A 20678-nucleotide genomic window follows, 5' to 3' on the forward strand; every position below is an offset into this window, starting at 1 on the left:
GGATTAAAATACTGAAACTCCATTCACAATAGCATTGTGGATCTACCTAGACCACGTGGACTGCAGCAGTTCAATAAGGCAGCTCACCACCACCTTCTCAAAGGCAACTAGGGAGGGTAATAGCCAGCCAATGGCACCCATATCGTATGAACAAATAATATGTTCAAAATAAAAAAAACCAACGGTAATGTGTTAAAGCAGTCACTAGCATGGTAGATGAGAGAGTATTATAATTTATAGGGGCTTGAAAAAAGCATTTGAAAATACTCCTCACAACTGGCTATAAGCATAAGTTATACCAGATAGAATTGGAGTCACATCTTGTGCCATGTTACCACCTTCCTCCCACACTTTATAACACTGCATCTTCCAACACACCATTGGCCACACAATGGGCACATAGGGTATTGTGGTAATGAGAGAAACAAGCAATGAAAATGATGACACTTGAGGACTACACCCAGGAGGATCCAGTAGGATACAGCACGTTCATGACAATGAAATCACTTCAATTCACATTTGTAACTTACTTTATTTGCAACAACCAAATCCACCAAGCCCTTTGTTGATTGAATCAAAATATCAGCCTCTTGGATTGAAAGTCCAGTCAATGAGGATCCATTTATTTTGAGCAGCGTATCTCCAGGACTCAGTCTCCCATCCCTAAATATCATATTGTAAAGAAATCTCAAATGAATACTGTGAACAACATTGTACAAGAATAATGATTAACATATGATTCTATTCCATGTGAGCAGTGCCCAAAAGGCAAGTCCTTGGCTCACTATCTGCTGATGCTTCATCCTGAGCCAACTTTCCTTGGCAGTTTATGTCAGTGGTGGTTTGTCATTGGCTTTCTCTGTCAGTGGCACGTCCCAAGTTTACCTCAGTCAGAGCAAGAAATTAACCCCTGGTGCTGGCATTATCCCAAACCATACATTAGCTATCTGTGCTAACCAGCCCCATTAGTAATACAGGATAATGACAGTTATTTTGTACTCTGCAGCAAACAGAATGGGAAAACACAAAGCCATATGTCCTGCAGTCGAAAGAAGGCTTTTCGGGGAGTAAATCTTGTTATGAAAAAACCAACAACTGCTCAGTGATTGTGAAGTTGCTGTGGCCTTTGGTGTATCCAGAGAGCTTGCTGTTTCTCAATACCCTGTGATGTGAGCTTGCTGACGATCTGTGATGGTGAGGTCCACAGGAAGAAGCCAAGATGAATCATCCACTCAGCACTTCTGGCTGAAAATGGCTGCAAGTGCTTCAATCTTCTCTGTTACATTCATTAATTCGACTCACCCTTCACTCAGAATGTGCTCCTAGTAGTTATTCAGTAGTCTTCTACTATTCACTGCTGGATGTGGTAGAACCACAGGCTTTGATTTTATGTGGAAAATCTCAGCAGGTCTGGCAGCATCTGTAAGGAGCAAAAAGAGCTGATGTTTCGAGTCTAACTGACCCTTTGTCAGTTAGATTTTCCAGCATTTTCTCTTTTGGTTTCAGATTCCAGCATCTGCAGTAATTTGCTTTTATCCTTTGATTTTATCTGTTAGTTGTAGAGTCACTTAACTCTGCCTATAGTATGTTAATTATTCCGATAAGCATGAATGCAATCCTGTGCTATGTACAGCTTCACCAGGTTGACACCTCATTTTTAATTATTCTCCTGGCTTGCAATCCAATGGTAATGGTCAAGTGGAAAATATTGAAGATTATGGTTGAATATAATTCTGCTGATGTTGACTCACTCTTATGGATGCCCAGTTGTGAGTTGCTAAATCTGTTCAAGATCTATCTTGTTTACCACATTAGTAATGCCACACAAAATGATGCATGCATTCTCAATGAGAAGTTGGGTCTTTGTCTTTTTATACACTATGTGGTGGTCACTTACATCAATACCTTCACGATAGAAGTATTAGTGACAGGCAAGAAATGGTCAATTAATTTAATTCCTCTCACCACCAGCTGAAGTCAAAGAAACATGTCCTTCAGGGCTTGGCCAGTTTTGACATTAGTGCCACAATAGAACATAAAACATAGAACATTCCAGCGCAATACACGCCCTTCGGCCCTCAATGTTGCACCGACCTGTGAACCAATCTAAAGCCCATCTATACTACACCATTCCATTCTCATCAATGTGCCTATCCAATGACTACTTAAATGCCCTTAAAGCTGGTGTGTCTACTTCTGTTTCAGGCAGTGCGTTCCATGCCCCTGCTAATCTTTGAGTAAAGAAATTACCTCTGACATCTGTCCTATATCTATCACCCCTCACTTTAAAGCTGTGTCTCCTCGTGCAACCATTGTCATCCAAGGAAAATGTCTCTGACTATCCACCATATCTAACCCTCTGATTATCTTACCTGTCTCAATGAGACAGACAATGACCCACTCTTGATGACAGACTCTGCAATTCCCCACCCAGAGACTTGGTGCCCACTGCACTTCTACATGGAAGGATCAACAGCCAAGAGAGATCACTAATTTTCTTTTCCCAGATTTAACCTGATGTCATGTGGTCTCGAGTCAACATTGAGATCACTCAGGGTTATTTTCGTTCTGACAAAATCCTGCTGTGCCGCCACCATTGCTTTAGCAGTGGGACATGATGGACTCGGATCATGATGGAATAGTCTGGGCTATTGGTTGAGAGGTATGATACTGTGAGACTGAGTCATGGAGGTTATTGTTGGACGAATCTATGAGACAGCTCTCCCTCCCAGTTTGTTTTAGTTCCCAAATACTACTCAGGAACAGAGTCAACACCATACCAACGATTGAAGCGAAGGCCCTGTCCAAGTCATGACCCATTGAATTGACCCAACAAACCATATACTGGTACCAAAAGACCACTTTCCCAGACAAGCCGTAATATGAGATTCAGACACATTTACCTGCATAAGTCAGACCATAAGAGGGGGCATTTAAAAGCAAATTGCTGTCATCAGTCTCTCTAAAGAATCTTTGACAGTTTGCCTGATATATTAAATGTCCGCTCCCTTTTTCTAGAATGGGAATTGTCACAACTCACCTTCCTACAGACCATCCCCTCAGGATCATTACTGCAAGGACAGAAATAAGCCAATCAACCTCTCGATTCTCTTCCACCAATCAATTAAATCCTGGTAGTCTGTACCTTAACACTATATATCAACTTGCTGGAACCTTTAATACCGTTGCTGAATAGATGTTCTACAATCTCCCATTTCGAAAGTTTCCACACACTCTATAATCCACCATCAACAACCTTTCTGGAAACAGAGATCTCAATTTCTGTTACTAATGTTATGAAAACTATTTCCCAACAGCATCGAGAATGACCCTAGATTGCATTGTCTGAGTTTCTGTAGAGATGTTTATCAATAAATATTCTAAAAGGTCCTAATATCTCTTGAATATCTAAATGCAATGGCATTTTCTTGTAGTTTGAGTTTGTGAACAGATGTCGCATTGGGCAAAGCGTCAGTGTATTTATGATATGATTCTTCTCTGCTAGCTCTGTCATCAACAAGAGGTCATCAGGCTGCAGACTCATCTCACACTGAAGGAAAGAAAGATAGACTATAGTACAGTGCACTCACATACTGTACAACAAGTGTCAAAGACAGGGGCTGAAAGTGTAAAATTCTCCTACAGCGCAATGCATGAACACGTAATAAAAATGGACCAGTCATTCAAAAAGCAGAAAGTGAAACATTTGGCTGGAAATAGGAAAGAATATTTGTGCAGGCAATACCTCACAGCCTAAGTAGTCAGCAATGCTTTGAAAGGAGCATTGGAATTTACCATTCTGCTGATTAGACCAGTCACAGACTCCAGATATCATCAATCAATCCTCTTACCTCTCAATCATTTCTTTTATTGAACATTAACCTCAGATCTCTTTAGAATATAAAGGGATAATTGCTGTTAAAGTTTAAAAAACAAAGACCTGATCTTGTGCTGAGGAATGATGACTCGGAGCTGGATCACCACAGTAGCTGTTATGATTTTGAATGTACCTTCCACTTTTACGTCAATGTGCAGCTGCTTCTGGAGGGGATTGTCAAGGAGGTAAGGGCATAAATTGAACATTCAGTTTGCTTCACAAGTGCCCCCAGCAGTTTAATCATAGAAAATGGATAAACAGAAATGGAACAATTGGCCCAGCAAGCCAGCCCCACTTCCATGATGGCTTGAATGTCAAGAAGCAGCCATGAGACCTGCAGGAACATGTTCTACTCATTACCAACACTGCTCTCAAGTAATGAACTGCCAACATCCAGCTTCATCTTATTCTTCTGTACCTTAAACTTGTGTCCCTAATTTTTCTTATTGTGGCAAACTGGAAGTAACCTATCCACATTGAAATGACTGCACAGGGACTGGTATCCCATCACCAAGTCACCCTTGCTTTACACATGGAGAGTCCTTAACACTGATCCAGCTCCCTCAGAGCCAGCTCTCAGAGTAAACAGGATGTCTGACAGTTCTGTTTTGTTTTCTGTCAGCCAGGGTTCCCTTAATGGGGCTGTTAATCTGGTCCAATCAGGGAACTCATATTCTATGACGTCCACCTGGCAGGTCTGTTGCAATTACTACATATATGCTTTTGTTTATTCCAACACTCTCAGTGTCTAAACCACCCACCATTGAGTTCAGGGCACCATGTGCCCGCTTAAGTTGCACTTCAGACACAAAAGGCCATCCTGGAAGAACAAATGCCTAAAACATTGCCCTTCATATAACACAGCTGGATAGAAGCCAGAGTGGTAATCTGGCCTAGAGGATCACCCACTCTTTATAGAACTGATACAATTCTCATGACAATTTATAATGGAGAGAGGAGTTCGATATAAGTGTATCATAACCATTTGCATCTTCAATTATCTCTGAGCATCATTAAACGCGAGCCTCTGCTTAAACCACACAAGGGTCACACACTGATCAGAGATAGCTGAACACCAGAGAAACTAGCTCAAGTTGCTGAAAAGAAGAGTTACCTGTCAGCAGCCCCTCCGCTGATCACACTGCTAACTGTTACAGTTGACGGTTCATTTCCATTCACACTGGTCCGAATCCCTAGCTCCTGGTCTCCTGTGGCTATGTACAACCTGCAGGTTCCTACTGCAGACTCCTGTCAAAACAATACATGTGCTTCAAACTCATATTATCCAGAGCAATTGGATACCTATAGTGAATTCAGTTTCTGAGATACGTTTATGTCAAAATGGCTTACTGCTAAACAAATTATTTTACAAGTTGAGTACATATTCCAAATATAAAAAAGACATTTGTAATTCCAAAACTGAGTTTCTTTTGTGAAGATTATTTTCAATGTGGTGGTGTAAAGGCTGTATCAGAAGCACTCAATAACAATTTGCATTTTATAATTTTCTTTCTCAGTTAGATGTTCTGAAGTATTTCAATGGAATCTGACCAGGCAGCACAGTGGCCCAGTGGTTAGCACTGCTGCAGCACAGCGCCAGGGACCCAGCCTCAGGCAACTGTCTGTGTGGAGTTTGCACATTCTCCCCATGTCTGCATGGGTTTCCTCCAGGTGACTTGGTTTCCTTCCACAGGGTCCAAAGACGTGCAGTTAAGGTGGATTGGCCATGGGAAATGCAGTCGCCCCCCACACCTCTGAGTAAACACAGGCCTAGCCTGTGACTCCCACATCCCATGAATTTTTAAATTTAAAAAAGCCCATCACTTTTTCAGCTATCCACCCCACCCTTCTCCCATTTATCTCTCAACCCCAGCCCACAACCCCTCCTGATGAAGGGGTTATGCCCGAAATGTTGACTCTCCTGCTCCTCGGATGCTGCCTGACCTGCCGTGCTTTTCTAGCAATACAGTCTCAGCTATGAAGATGAATGGGCAAAAAATTAATCAAAAAGTGAGCTTTTAAGGAATATTTTGAAGGAGCATGGGCAAACCATTAAGAAGTGGAACATGCATAATTCACACAATTTGTGATACCCAAATACAATTAGCCATGTGATTAGTGGAGGCGCTGTTGATAGTTAACTCTTCTTTACAGGAACGTGAGCTGGTTTACATCTTTACTGGAACTCACTGGTTGCATATGGTGTTTGGCTCTACAGGTTCCAGTGACCTTTATAATATTTATATCTCTGTAGGATCCTTGAGGAGTGACTAACACATGCAGCCTGTGATTTACTTATAATTTAGTCTTCTGTTCGATGTTTGGAAAAACAGAACTTGAGTGAAGTTGAATACTCTTACATTTTGTCAAAGTTTTTCATCTTGTATTCACAGGAAATTTTGCCAGAAATAATTAAGTAATGGGAAAACAATATTTATACCTTGAGAGAGAGAGAAGTGCTATTTAGTTGGCAAGTAAACTTTGATTGGTAAAGATCTTCCCATGACAAATACATCAATTAGTGATGACTGACAGTTAACTGCCAGACTTTGTTTAAATTTAAAGTAGGTGGGTTGATTCTGATTGGTTCAATTTTCAGGGCAATGCTTGAGCAATAAATGGCTGTCACCTTACAATGTATGTATCTATTTGTCGAAAAGTGTGGCACTGGAAAAGCACAGCAGGTCAGGCAGCATCTGAAGAGCAGGAGAATTGGACATAAGCCCTTCATCAGGAATGGGAGGTGGGAAGGGGGCTGAAAGATAAATTGGAGGGTGGGGTTCACGGTGGTGGGAAGATAGCTGGAAGGTGATAGGTAAATGCGGGTGGGGGTGATAGTGATAGGAGGGGAGGGTGGACCAGATAGGTGGGAGGGAAGATGGATAGGTGGGACAGGTCAAGAGGGCAGTACCAAGTTGGAGGGTTGGATCTGGCATAAGGTGGGGGGAGGGAGATGAGGAAACTAGTGAAGTCGATGTGTGGTTGGAGGGTTCCAAGGTGGAAGATGATACGTTTTTCCTGCAGTTGTCAGGTGGCTAGGATTTGGCGGTGAAGAAGGCCCAGGACATGCATGTCCTTGGTGGGGTGGGAGGGGGAGTTGAAGTAGTCAGCCACAGTGCAGTGGGGTTATTGGGTGCGTGTGTGCCTCAGAGATGTTCCCTAAATCATTATGCAATTTGGCGTCCTATCTTCCCGCGTACAGGAGACCACATCGAGAGTAACAGACACAGTAGAGAAGATGTTTGTATGTGCAGGCAAATCTCTGCCGGCTGTGGAAGGATCCTTTGTGCCTTCGAGGGAAGTGAGGGGGAAGGTGTGGGCGCAGGTTTTACACTTCTTGTGGTGGCAAGGGAAGGTGCCGGGACTGGAGGGTGTGTTAATGGGGGGCATGGACCTAACAAGAGAGACACAGAGGGAATGGTCTCTGCGGAATATTGAAAGGGGCGGTGAGGGAAACATATCTCTGGTGATAGGATCTGACTAGAGGTGGCGGAAATGGCGGAGGATGATGCATTGTATCTGCAGGTTGGAAGGTGAGGACCGAGGGGGTTCTGTCCTTGTTGCGGTTGGAGGGGTGGAGTTCAAGGGCAGAGGTGTGGGAAGTGGAGGAGATGCACTGAAGGGCATTGTAGACCACATGGGAGTGAAAATTGCGGTCCTTGAAATAGGAGGCCATTTGAAATGTTCTATGATGGAATTGCTCCTCCTGGGAGCAGATAAAGCGGAGTTGGGAGTATTGGGGGAATTGGGAGTAAGGGATCACATTTTTACAGGGGGAGGGGTGGGAGCAGGTGTAGTCCAGATAGCTGTGGGAGTCAGTGGGTTTGAAATAGATGTCTGTGTTGAGTCAGTCGCCGGAGATGGAGATGGAGGGAGGTGCCTGATATGGCCCAGGTGAACTTGAGGTCAGGGTGGAAGGTGTTAGTGAAGTTGATGAACTGTTCAAACTCCTAGTGGGAGCACGAGGTGGTGCTGATACTGTCATCAATGTAGCGGAGGAAAAGGTGGGGAGTGGTGCCAGTGTAACTACAGAAGAGGGACTTTCCATGCATCCGATGAAGAGGTAGGTATAGCTGGGGTTCATGTGGGTGCGCTTTGGTCTGAAGGAAGTGGGAGGATTCAAAGGCATCTATTTGTGTCTGTTTTAACTCAATAAAATAGGAGGCAGCTATTCTTTGGTTCATTTCTCAGTCTCATTGACTGATGCATTCGTCATGGTGAGGCATTTGTAATTGGAGAGTCCACTTGCTAATCTATCAGCACCCTCTTCGAAAACAGATACTGTTTTTAATTTATTTTGGTATTTTTTGCAAATTGTTCTGATGAGTGTAAGACAAAATGCTTCAAAAAAATTTGTCTTTTTTCAGCTATATTTATTTTACTGCATCTTTTGCTCACATAGTGGTCTTCTATACATTGAGCAGACTAAAAATGGGTGATCGCTTTGTGAAACATCTTCTTTCAGTCCCCAGGCATGATCCTGAACTTCCTGCCCAGGCCATCTCATTTCTCTGGGCCTGGCTGCATCCTTTGTCACACTCAGGCTCCCAGCCCTAGCCATACTGCTGAAACCTACAGCCTGTCTCCCCTGCTGTTGATGTCTCCAACTCTCTCCAACAATGCTCACTCCTTTCTCGTGCACTTTGGAACAGTGATCCCCTTGAACTGCACTGGGCATGTATACAGTCACAGAGTACAGCACGGAAACAGACCCTTCGGTCCAACTCGTCCAAGCCGACCAGATATCCAAAGCTAATCTAGTCCCATTTGCTAGCACCCGGCCCATATCCTCTAAACCCTTCCTGTTCATATACTCATCCAGATGTCTTGTCATTTTATTCCTTGTCCTACCCCCATTCCGAGGAATATGTCAGGATCTCTGCTCGAGTATACTACTTAGGCTAATCCAGTAATGTTTGGTGGGGTCAGCGCTGAGTCAGTAGATCAGAAAAAATACCTGCTCTATCAAATGTCCACTCATAGCTTTCCACTTTCGTACAACTTTCATAGCAAGTTACCAATGACAAGACATGGCAAATGAGCTATTGATTTTCTCTACTGTCACCCGTTTTGAGAATGAGCATTATTTCTGTTATCCTCCTGAAGGGCTCTCTGCCTCTATTCCTGATGAAGGGCTTTTGCCCGAAACGTCGATTTTCCTGCTCCTCGGATGCTGCCTGAACTGCTGTGCTTTTCCAGCACCACTCTAATGTACATTGCTTCTGGCAATAGGTCACTGCAGACTGGATGAAACCATGACTTGAAGCAACTAACATTAAATGTCAACTTCTGTTGGAACCATTGCTTAGAGCAGATCATCCAACACAGATTAGGAAGCAGCTCCAGGACTTCTAACCCTTGTCAACTCTACCCAATGTCATCTCTTTCCACTGTTAACTCTATCCAGTATTGTGTCTAGCACTGTCAACTCTATCAAGATACCCTGACCATTACTCTCTGCTGTCCGTTATTGCTGTGTATGTTATTTAGCTCTACACCTTGCACTACATTTACCTTCTCGAACTGGAGCAGCTTTTGCAGAATTTTCTGTAAACAGTAAACAAGAGATTGTATGACTTAAGGCAATGTGACACAAAATTCAGTTATGTAATAGGAGCAGCAAAAAAACAGCAAGCATTCAACAAAGCGTTACTTTATCGGGGAAAGTTGGTTTCATAAAATCAATATAAAATATGACCAGCACAAGCATCACAAAGATAGAAGGAATGTCTGAACACAAAGGACTACTGTGGTTCGAGGGGGAAAATGTAAGCATGAACACTGATCCGTTTGTGGTTGGTTTATCAGTAAACTTCTTCTATCAGTCACTGCAGGCTATGAGTTGCTCTGGGTTATGCACTTTTCCCTAGTTCTGTGGATGAAAATGTTTGGAAAGCAACGACATTTAACACACATGTGCTGAACACCCTCTCCCAATCCTTCGGCAGATCAGAAGATTTGGGAGGGGGGAGGGGAGCAGTTTAAATCTATGCTGCTACAAATGTAATAATTGTTTCCTATTGTGGTTCATTCAAAGCAGATGCATTTGACTGAAAATCCTAATTTTATGTAATTAAATTGTGATCTTGTTGGAACAGTGACAGGTTGACCATAAGCATAGCCTACATGACCACTAGGTGGAACAGTGAGCATGCATACACAGTATGACGTAGACTGTATGATATAATTATATATTTAATATCATCTGTGTCAGGTATGGATTTTTAAGGAGTGGCAGATGGGTTTCTGCTGTGCGTTTGAAGGAACTAATAATTAATTTATGAATGTTTCTGTAGCCATGGTGGTCTTTTATAAAACAGCTTGTGAGCTTTGTTCCCTCTGAGCTGCACAGCTGAGGTTCAGCATATACAAACCAGCGTGCTGACACACTGACCTCTGTATGCAGAAGCCACTGTCATGTGTGGATCTAAGATCTGCACAGCCAAAAAGAAACTAGGGAAATGTTGCTTGTGAGTGCTAGTTTTCAGAACTAGTGGCTTTTTATTTCTATTAGAAGCATTTACGATCAAGCAAGGTGAATCATTCTGTCTCAAGGTTTCAGTAAGAAATTTCTGAACACGCTTTTGTTAAGCTTAGGGGTAATACTCATAGCTTAGTTAGGGAGAAACCTTTCTCAGTGATCTGTTAGTTTTGGGCAGTTGTACAGACATTTTTGTTTAAATATATACCTTAGAGAGGGAAAAGATAATTACAATTATTAACCGGGGATTACCTTAGAGTAAGGAGGTTAATGGTAGCCCCAGACTGAAAATGCTTGGATATAACTCTGAAGAAGCTATTTAAAGTTGAAAGCAGTTACGCTCAGGTGCATGACACCTCCAGGGAGAAGCTATTAGATTCCCCAAACTGGGAGTTAAATTCCAGTTATACATTAGAGTAAGAGATTTTCTATAATGAGTACGATACAAGGGATGCTTTCAGTTATCAGGATATTTTAGAATCTGTAAAAGAGTGTTTTTAAGATGAATGTGTTTCAAAGTCTTTAAGAGTGGTTTATTCTATTTTGTATTCTTTCTGTTTGGTTGTGATAGGGTTGGGATCCTGTTTTAGTTTTTAAAATGTCCACAACATTGCATGCTTATATTTCAGTGACAGACCACCACATTAAAATCAAAATAAAACAAAGCATGATATATCATGTTAGGTTTCAACACATTGTCAAGCACCCAAGTTGTAGCTGCCCACTACAAAGGGACTGCCTATATATTCAGAGTGGGCACTGCCTATATATTCAGGGTGGGGACTGCCTATATGCTCAGGGTGGGACTGTCTATATGTTCAGGGTGGGACTGCCGATATATTCAGGGTGGGGTCTGCCTGTATATTCAGGGTGGGGACTGCCTATATATTCAGGGTGGGTACTGCCTATGTATTCAGGTTGGGCACTGCCTATATATTCAGGCAGGGCACTGCCTATATATTCAGGGTGGGGACTGTCTATATATTCAGGGTTGGATTACCTATATATTCAGGGTGGGCACTGCCTATCTATTCAGGTTTGGGACTACCTATATATTCAGAGTTGGGATTGCCTATATATTCATGGTGGGCACTGCCTATATATTCAGGGTGGGGACTGCCTATATATTCTGGGTTAGGACTGCCTATATATTCAGGGTGGACACTGCATATATATGCAGGGTGGGGACTGCCTATATATTCAGGGTGGACACTGCCTATACATCCAGGGTGGGCACTGCCTATATATTCAGGGTGGGACTGCTGATATATTCAGGGTGGGGACTGCCTATATATTCAGGTTGGGACTACCTATATATTCAGGGTGGGGACTGCCTATATATTCAGGGTGGGACTTCCTATATATTCAGGGAGGGGACTGCCTACATATTCAGGGTTGGGACTGCCTATATATTCAGTGTTGGGCCTACCTGTATATTCAGGGTTGGGACTGCTGATATATTCAGGGAGGGGACTGCCTATATATGCATGGTGGGGACTGCCTATATTTTCAGGGTTGGGACTGCCTATATATTCAGGGTGGGACTTCCAACCTATTCAGGGTGGGTACTGCCTATATAATCAGGGTGGGGACTGCCTATATATTCATGGTGGGCATTGCATATATATTCAGGGTTGGTACTGCCTATATATTCAGGGTGGGGACTGCCTATATATTCAGGGTGGGTACTGCCTATGTATTCAGGTTGGGCACTGCCTATATATTCAGGGTGGGGACTGCCTATATATTCATGGTGGGCAGTGCCTATATATTCAAGGTGGGACTGCCAATATATTCAGGGTGGGGACTGTCTATATATTCAGGGTGGGTCTGCCTATATATTCAGGATGGGGACTACCTATGTATTCATGGTGGGTACTGCCTATGTATTCAGGTTGGGCACTGCCTATACATGCAGAGTGGGGACTGCCTATATATTCATGGTGGTCCCTGCCTATACATTCAGGGTGGGGACTACCTATATATTCAGGGTGTGTACTGCCAATGTATTCAGTTTGGGCACTGCCTATATGTTCAGGGTGGGGACTGCCTATATATTCAGGGTGGCTACTGCCTTTATATTCAGGGTGTGGACTGCCTATATATGCAGGGTGGGGACTACCTATATATTCAGGGTGGGTACTGCCTATGTACTCAGGTTGGTCACTGCCTATATATTCATGGTGGGGACTACCTATACATTCAGATGGGGACTACCTATATATTCAGGGTGGGTACTGCCTATGTATTCAGGTTGGGCACTGCCTATATAATTCAGAGTGGGGACTGCCTATATACTCAGGGTGAGACTACCTATATATTCAGGGTGGGGACTGCCTATATATTCAGGGTGGGCCCTGCCTATATATTCAGGGTGAGACTATCTATATATTCAGGGTGGGGACTGCCTATATACTCAGGGTGGGGACTGCCTATATACTTAGGGTGAGACTACCTATATATTCAGGGTGGGGACTGCCTAAATATTCAGGATGGGCACTGTCTATATACTCAGGGTGTGAATACCTATATATTCAGGGTGGGACTGTGTATAACCTCAGGGTGGGAACAGCCTATATATTCCTGGTGGGCACTGCCTATATACTCAGGTGAGACAACCTATATATTCAGGGTGGGTGAGTGCCTATATATTCAGGGTGGCCACTGCCTATATATTCATGGTGGGACTACCTATATATTCATGGCAAGACTGCCTATATATTCAGGGTGGGGTCTGCCTATATACTCAGGGTGAGACTGCCTATATATTCAGGGTGGGTGAGTGCCTATATATTCAGGGAGGGCACTGCCTATATACTCAGGGTGAGACTACCTATACATTCAGGATGGGGACTGCGTATATATTCAGGGTGGGTACTGCTTATATACCCAGGGTGAGACTACCTATATATTCACGGTGGGTGAGTGCCTATATATTCAGGGTGGCCGCTGCCTATATATTCATGGTGGGACTACCTATATATTCATGGCAAGACTGCCTATATATTCAGGGTGGGGTCTGCCTATATACTCAGGGTGAGACTGCCTATACATTCAGGGTGGGGACTGCCTATATATTCGGGGTGGCACTGTCTATATACTCAGGGTGAGACTACTATATATTCAGGGTGGGGACTGCATATATACTCAGGGTGGGGACAGCCTATATATTCAGGGTGGGGACTGCCTATATATTCAGATGGGGTCTATCTATATATTCAGGGTTGGGACTGCCTATATATTCAGGGTGTGGACAGCCTATATAGTCATGGTGGGCACTGCCTATATATTCATGGTGGGGACTACCTATATATTCAGGATGGGGACTACCTATGTATTCATGGTGGGTACTGCCTATGTATTCAGGTTGGGCACTGCCTATACATGCAGAGTGGGGACTGCCTATATATTCATGGTGGTCCCTGCCTATACATTCAGGGTGGGGACTACCTATATATTCAGGGTGTGTACTGCCAATGTATTCAGTTTGGGCACTGCCTATATGTTCAGGGTGGGGACTGCCTATATATTCAGGGTGGCTACTGCCTTTATATTCAGGGTGTGGACTGCCTATATATGCAGGGTGGGGACTACCTATATATTCAGGATGGGTACTGCCTATGTACTCAGGTTGGTCACTGCCTATATATTCATGGTGGGGACTACCTATACATTCAGATGGGGACTACCTATATATTCAGGGTGTGAATACCTATATATTCAGGGTGGGACTGTGTATAACCTCAGGGTGGGAACAGCCTATATATTCCTGGTGGGCACTGCCTATATACGCAGGTGAGACAACCTATATATTCAGGGTGGGTGAGTGCCTATATATTCAGGGTGGCCGCTGCCTATATATTCATGGTGGGACTACCTATATATTCATGGCAAGACTGCCTATATATTCAGGGTGGGGTCTGCCTATATACTCAGGGTGAGACTGCCTATATATTCAGGGTGGGTGAGTGCCTATATATTCAGGGAGGGCACTGCCTATATACTCAGGGTGGGGACTGTCTATATATTCAGGGTTGGATTACCTATATATTCAGGGTGGGCACTGCCTATCTATTCAGGTTTGGGACTACCTATATATTCAGAGTTGGGATTGCCTATATATTCATGGTGGGCACTGCCTATATATTCAGGGTGGGGACTGCCTATATATTCTGGGTTAGGACTGCCTATATATTCAGGGTGGACACTGCATATATATGCAGGGTGGGGACTGCCTATATATTCAGGGTGGACACTGCCTATACATCCAGGGTGGGCACTGCCTATATATTCAGGGTGGGACTGCTGATATATTCAGGGTGGGGACTGCCTATATATTCAGGTTGGGACTACCTATATATTCAGGGTGGGGACTGCCTATATATTCAGGGTGGGACTTCCTATATATTCAGGGAGGGGACTGCCTACATATTCAGGGTTGGGACTGCCTATATATTCAGTGTTGGGCCTACCTGTATATTCAGGGTTGGGACTGCTGATATATTCAGGGAGGGGACTGCCTATATATGCATGGTGGGGACTGCCTATATTTTCAGGGTTGGGACTGCCTATATATTCAGGGTGGGACTTCCAACCTATTCAGGGTGGGTACTGCCTATATAATCAGGGTGGGGACTGCCTATATATTCATGGTGGGCATTGCATATATATTCAGGGTTGGTACTGCCTATATATTCAGGGTGGGGACTGCCTATATATTCAGGGTGGGTACTGCCTATGTATTCAGGTTGGGCACTGCCTATATATTCAGGGTGGGGACTGCCTATATATTCATGGTGGGCAGTGCCTATATATTCAAGGTGGGACTGCCAATATATTCAGGGTGGGGACTGTCTATATATTCAGGGTGGGTCTGCCTATATATTCAGGATGGGGACTACCTATGTATTCATGGTGGGTACTGCCTATGTATTCAGGTTGGGCACTGCCTATACATGCAGAGTGGGGACTGCCTATATATTCATGGTGGTCCCTGCCTATACATTCAGGGTGGGGACTACCTATATATTCAGGGTGTGTACTGCCAATGTATTCAGTTTGGGCACTGCCTATATGTTCAGGGTGGGGACTGCCTATATATTCAGGGTGGCTACTGCCTTTATATTCAGGGTGTGGACTGCCTATATATGCAGGGTGGGGACTACCTATATATTCAGGGTGGGTACTGCCTATGTACTCAGGTTGGTCACTGCCTATATATTCATGGTGGGGACTACCTATACATTCAGATGGGGACTACCTATATATTCAGGGTGGGACTGTGTATAACCTCAGGGTGGGAACAGCCTATATATTCCTGGTGGGCACTGCCTATATACTCAGGTGAGACAACCTATATATTCAGGGTGGGTGAGTGCCTATATATTCAGGGTGGCCGCTGCCTATATATTCATGGTGGGACTACCTATATATTCATGGCAAGACTGCCTATATATTCAGGGTGGGGTCTGCCTATATACTCAGGGTGAGACTGCCTATATATTCAGGGTGGGTGAGTGCCTATATATTCAGGGAGGGCACTGCCTATATACTCAGGGTGAGACTACCTATATATTCAGGATGGGGACTGCGTATATATTCAGGGTGGGTACTGCCTATATACTCAGGGTGCGACTACCTATATATTCACGGTGGGGACTGCATATATACTCAGGGTGGAGACAGCCTATATATTTATGGTGGGCACTGCCTATATACTCAGATGAGACTACCTATATATTCAGGGTGGGTGAGTGCCTATATATTCAGGGTGGGGACTGCCTATATACCCAGGGTGAGACTACCTATATATTCAGGGTTGGGACTACCTATATATTCAGGGTGGGGACTGCCTATATATTCAGGGTGGGACTACCTATATATTCAGGGTGTGACTGTCTATATATTCAGGGTGGGGACTGCCTATATACTCAGGGTGAGACTGCCTATATATTCAGGGTGGGTGAGTGCCTATCTATTCAGAGAGGGCACTGCCCATATACTCAGGGTGAGACTACCTATATATTCAGAATGGGGACTGTGTATATATTCAGGGTGGGCGCTGCTTATATACTCAGGGTGAGACTACCTATATATTCAGGGTGGCGGCTGCATATATACTCAGGGTGGGGACAGCCTATATATTTATGGTGGGCACTGCCTATATACTCAGATGAGACTACCTAATAATTCAGGGTGGGTGAGTGCCTATATATTCAGGGTGGGGACTGCCTATATATTCAGGATGGGCACTGCCTATATATTCGGGGTGGCACTGTCTATATACTCAGGGTGAGACTACTATATATTCAGGGTGGGGACTGCATATATACTCAGGGTGGGGACAGCCTATATATTCAGGGTGGGGACTGCATATATACTCAGATGGGGTCTATCTATATATTCAGGGTTAGGACTGCCTATATATTCAGGGTGTGGACAGCCTATATATTCAGGGTGGGGACTGCCTATATACTCAGGGTGAGACTACCTATATATTCAGGGTTGGGACTACCTATATATTCAGGGTGGGGACTGTCTATATATTCAGGGTGGGACTACCTATATATTCAGGGTGTGACTGTCTATATATTCAGGGTGGGGACTGCCTATATACTCAGGGTGAGACTACCTATATATTCAGGGTGGGTGAGTGCCTATATATTCAGGGAGGGCACTGCCTATATACTCAGGGTGAGACTACCTATATATTCAGGATGGGGACTACCTATGTATTCATGGTGGGTACTGCCTATGTATTCAGGTTGGGCACTGCCTATACATGCAGAGTGGGGACTGCCTATATATTCATGGTGGTCCCTGCCTATACATTCAGGGTGGGGACTACCTATATATTCAGGGTGTGTACTGCCAATGTATTCAGTTTGGGCACTGCCTATATGTTCAGGGTGGGGACTGCCTATATATTCAGGGTGGCTACTGCCTTTATATTCAGGGTGTGGACTGCCTATATATGCAGGGTGGGGACTACCTATATATTCAGGGTGGGTACTGCCTATGTACTCAGGTTGGTCACTGCCTATATATTCATGGTGGGGACTACCTATACATTCAGATGGGGACTACCTATATATTCAGGGTGGGACTGTGTATAACCTCAGGGTGGGAACAGCCTATATATTCCTGGTGGGCACTGCCTATATACTCAGGTGAGACAACCTATATATTCAGGGTGGGTGAGTGCCTATATATTCAGGGTGGCCGCTGCCTATATATTCATGGTGGGACTACCTATATATTCATGGCAAGACTGCCTATATATTCAGGGTGGGGTCTGCCTATATACTCAGGGTGAGACTGCCTATATATTCAGGGTGGGTGAGTGCCTATATATTCAGGGAGGGCACTGCCTATATACTCAGGGTGAGACTACCTATATATTCAGGATGGGGACTGCGTATATATTCAGGGTGGGTACTGCCTATATACTCAGGGTGCGACTACCTATATATTCACGGTGGGGACTGCATATATACTCAGGGTGGAGACAGCCTATATATTTATGGTGGGCACTGCCTATATACTCAGATGAGACTACCTATATATTCAGGGTGGGTGAGTGCCTATATATTCAGGGTGGGGACTGCCTATATACCCAGGGTGAGACTACCTATATATTCAGGGTTGGGACTACCTATATATTCAGGGTGGGGACTGCCTATATATTCAGGGTGGGACTACCTATATATTCAGGGTGTGACTGTCTATATATTCAGGGTGGGGACTGCCTATATACTCAGGGTGAGACTGCCTATATATTCAGGGTGGGTGAGTGCCTATCTATTCAGAGAGGGCACTGCCCATATACTCAGGGTGAGACTACCTATATATTCAGAATGGGGACTGTGTATATATTCAGGGTGGGCGCTGCTTATATACTCAGGGTGAGACTACCTATATATTCAGGGTGGCGGCTGCATATATACTCAGGGTGGGGACAGCCTATATATTTATGGTGGGCACTGCCTATATACTCAGATGAGACTACCTAATAATTCAGGGTGGGTGAGTGCCTATATATTCAGGGTGGGGACTGCCTATATATTCAGGATGGGCACTGCCTATATATTCGGGGTGGCACTGTCTATATACTCAGGGTGAGACTACTATATATTCAGGGTGGGGACTGCATATATACTCAGGGTGGGGACAGCCTATATATTCAGGGTGGGGACTGCCTATATATTCAGATGGGGTCTATCTATATATTCAGGGTTAGGACTGCCTATATATTCAGGGTGTGGACAGCCTATATATTCAGGGTGGGGACTGCCTATATACTCAGGGTGAGACTACCTATATATTCAGGGTTGGGACTACCTATATATTCAGGGTGGGGACTGTCTATATATTCAGGGTGGGACTACCTATATATTCAGGGTGTGACTGTCTATATATTCAGGGTGGGGACTGCCTATATACTCAGGGTGAGACTACCTATATATTCAGGGTGGGTGAGTGCCTATATATTCAGGGAGGGCACTGCCTATATACTCAGGGTGAGACTACCTATATATTCAGGATGGGGACTGCGTATATATTCAGGGTGGGTACTGCCTATATACTCAGGGTGAGACTACCTATATATTCACGGTGGGGACTGCATATATACTCAGGGTGGAGACAGCCTATATATTTATGGTGGGCACTGCCTATATACTCAGATGAGACTACCTATATATTCAGGGTGGGTGAGTGCCTATATATTCAGGGTGGGGACTGCCTATATACCCAGGGTGAGACTACCTATATATTCAGGGTTGGGACTACCTATATATTCAGGGTGGGGACTGCCTATATATTCAGGGTGGGACTACCTATATATTCAGGGTGTGACTGTCTATATATTCAGGGTGGGGACTGCCTATATACTCAGGGTGAGACTGCCTATATATTCAGGGTGGGTGAGTGCCTATCTATTCAGAGAGGGCACTGCCCATATACTCAGGGTGAGACTACCTATATATTCAGAATGGGGACTGTGTATATATTCAGGGTGGGCGCTGCTTATATACTCAGGGTGAGACTACCTATATATTCAGGGTGGCGGCTGCATATATACTCAGGGTGGGGACAGCCTATATATTTATGGTGGGCACTGCCTATATACTCAGATGAGACTACCTAATAATTCAGGGTGGGTGAGTGCCTATATATTCAGGGTGGGGACTGCCTATATATTCAGGATGGGCACTGCCTATATATTCGGGGTGGCACTGTCTATATACTCAGGGTGAGACTACTATATATTCAGGGTGGGGACTGCATATATACTCAGGGTGGGGACAGCCTATATATTCAGGGTGGGGACTGCATATATACTCAGATGGGGTCTATCTATATATTCAGGGTTAGGACTGCCTATATATTCAGGGTGTGGACAGCCTATATATTCAGGGTGGGGACTGCCTATATACTCAGGGTGAGACTACCTATATATTCAGGGTTGGGACTACCTATATATTCAGGGTGGGGACTGTCTATATATTCAGGGTGGGACTACCTATATATTCAGGGTGTGACTGTCTATATATTCAGGGTGGGGACTGCCTATATACTCAGGGTGAGACTGCCTATATATTCAGGGTGGGTGAGTGCCTATATATTCAGGGAGGGCACTGCCTATATACTCAGGGTGAGACTACCTATATATTCAGAATGGGGACTGCGTATATATTCAGGGTGGGCACTGCTTATATACTCAGGGTGAGACTACCTATATATTGAGGGTGGCGGCTGCATATATACTCAGGGTGGGGACAGCCTATATATTTATGGTGGGCACTGCCTATATACTCAGATGAGACTACCTATATATTCAGGGTGGGGACTGCCTATATATTCAGGGTGGGGACTGCCTATATATTCAGGATGGGCACTGCCTATATATTCAGGGTGGGACTACCTATATATTCAGGGTGGGGACAGCCTATATATTCAGGGTGAGACTACCTATATATTCAGGGTGGGGACTGCCTATATATTCGGTGTGGCACTGTCTATATACTCAGGGTGAGACTACTATATATTCAGGGTGGGGACTGCATATATACTCAGGGTGGGGACAGCCTATATATTCAGGGTGGGGACTGCCTATATATTCAGATGGGGTCTATCTATATATTCAGGGTTGGGACTGCCTATATATTAGGGTGTGGACAGCCTATATATTCAGGGTTGGGACTACCTATATATTCAGGGTGGGGACTGTCTATATATTCAGGGTGGGACTACCTATATATTCAGGGTGTGACTGTCTATATATTCAGGGTGGGGACTGCCTATATACTCAGGGTGAGA

The 20678-nt window shown here is 44.2% G+C and overlaps 1 protein-coding gene across 3 annotated transcripts in view; it reads right to left on the reverse strand.

Moving 5' to 3' along the window:
* il16 (interleukin 16) overlaps positions 1 to 20678 on the reverse strand; it is a 215368-nt gene that overhangs the window by 124585 nt on the left and 70105 nt on the right. For 2 of the 3 annotated variants that reach the window (XM_087981255.1, XM_087981254.1), the window contains exons 3-5: positions 9392 to 9424; positions 4992 to 5125; positions 531 to 663 (exon numbers count right to left, since the gene is read on the reverse strand). In XM_087981255.1, the coding sequence (XP_087837381.1) occupies positions 531 to 663; positions 4992 to 5125; positions 9392 to 9424 (300 nt within the window). The remainder of the gene's footprint in view (positions 1 to 530; positions 664 to 4991; positions 5126 to 9391; positions 9425 to 20678) is intronic. The other variant, XM_087981256.1, reaches the window with a different exon arrangement.

This window comes from Chiloscyllium plagiosum, unplaced genomic scaffold, assembly GCF_037043375.1.
Source record: "Chiloscyllium plagiosum isolate Xiang-an unplaced genomic scaffold, Cpla_swu_hap1 HiC_scaffold_39, whole genome shotgun sequence".
NCBI lineage: Eukaryota > Metazoa > Chordata > Chondrichthyes > Orectolobiformes > Hemiscylliidae > Chiloscyllium > Chiloscyllium plagiosum.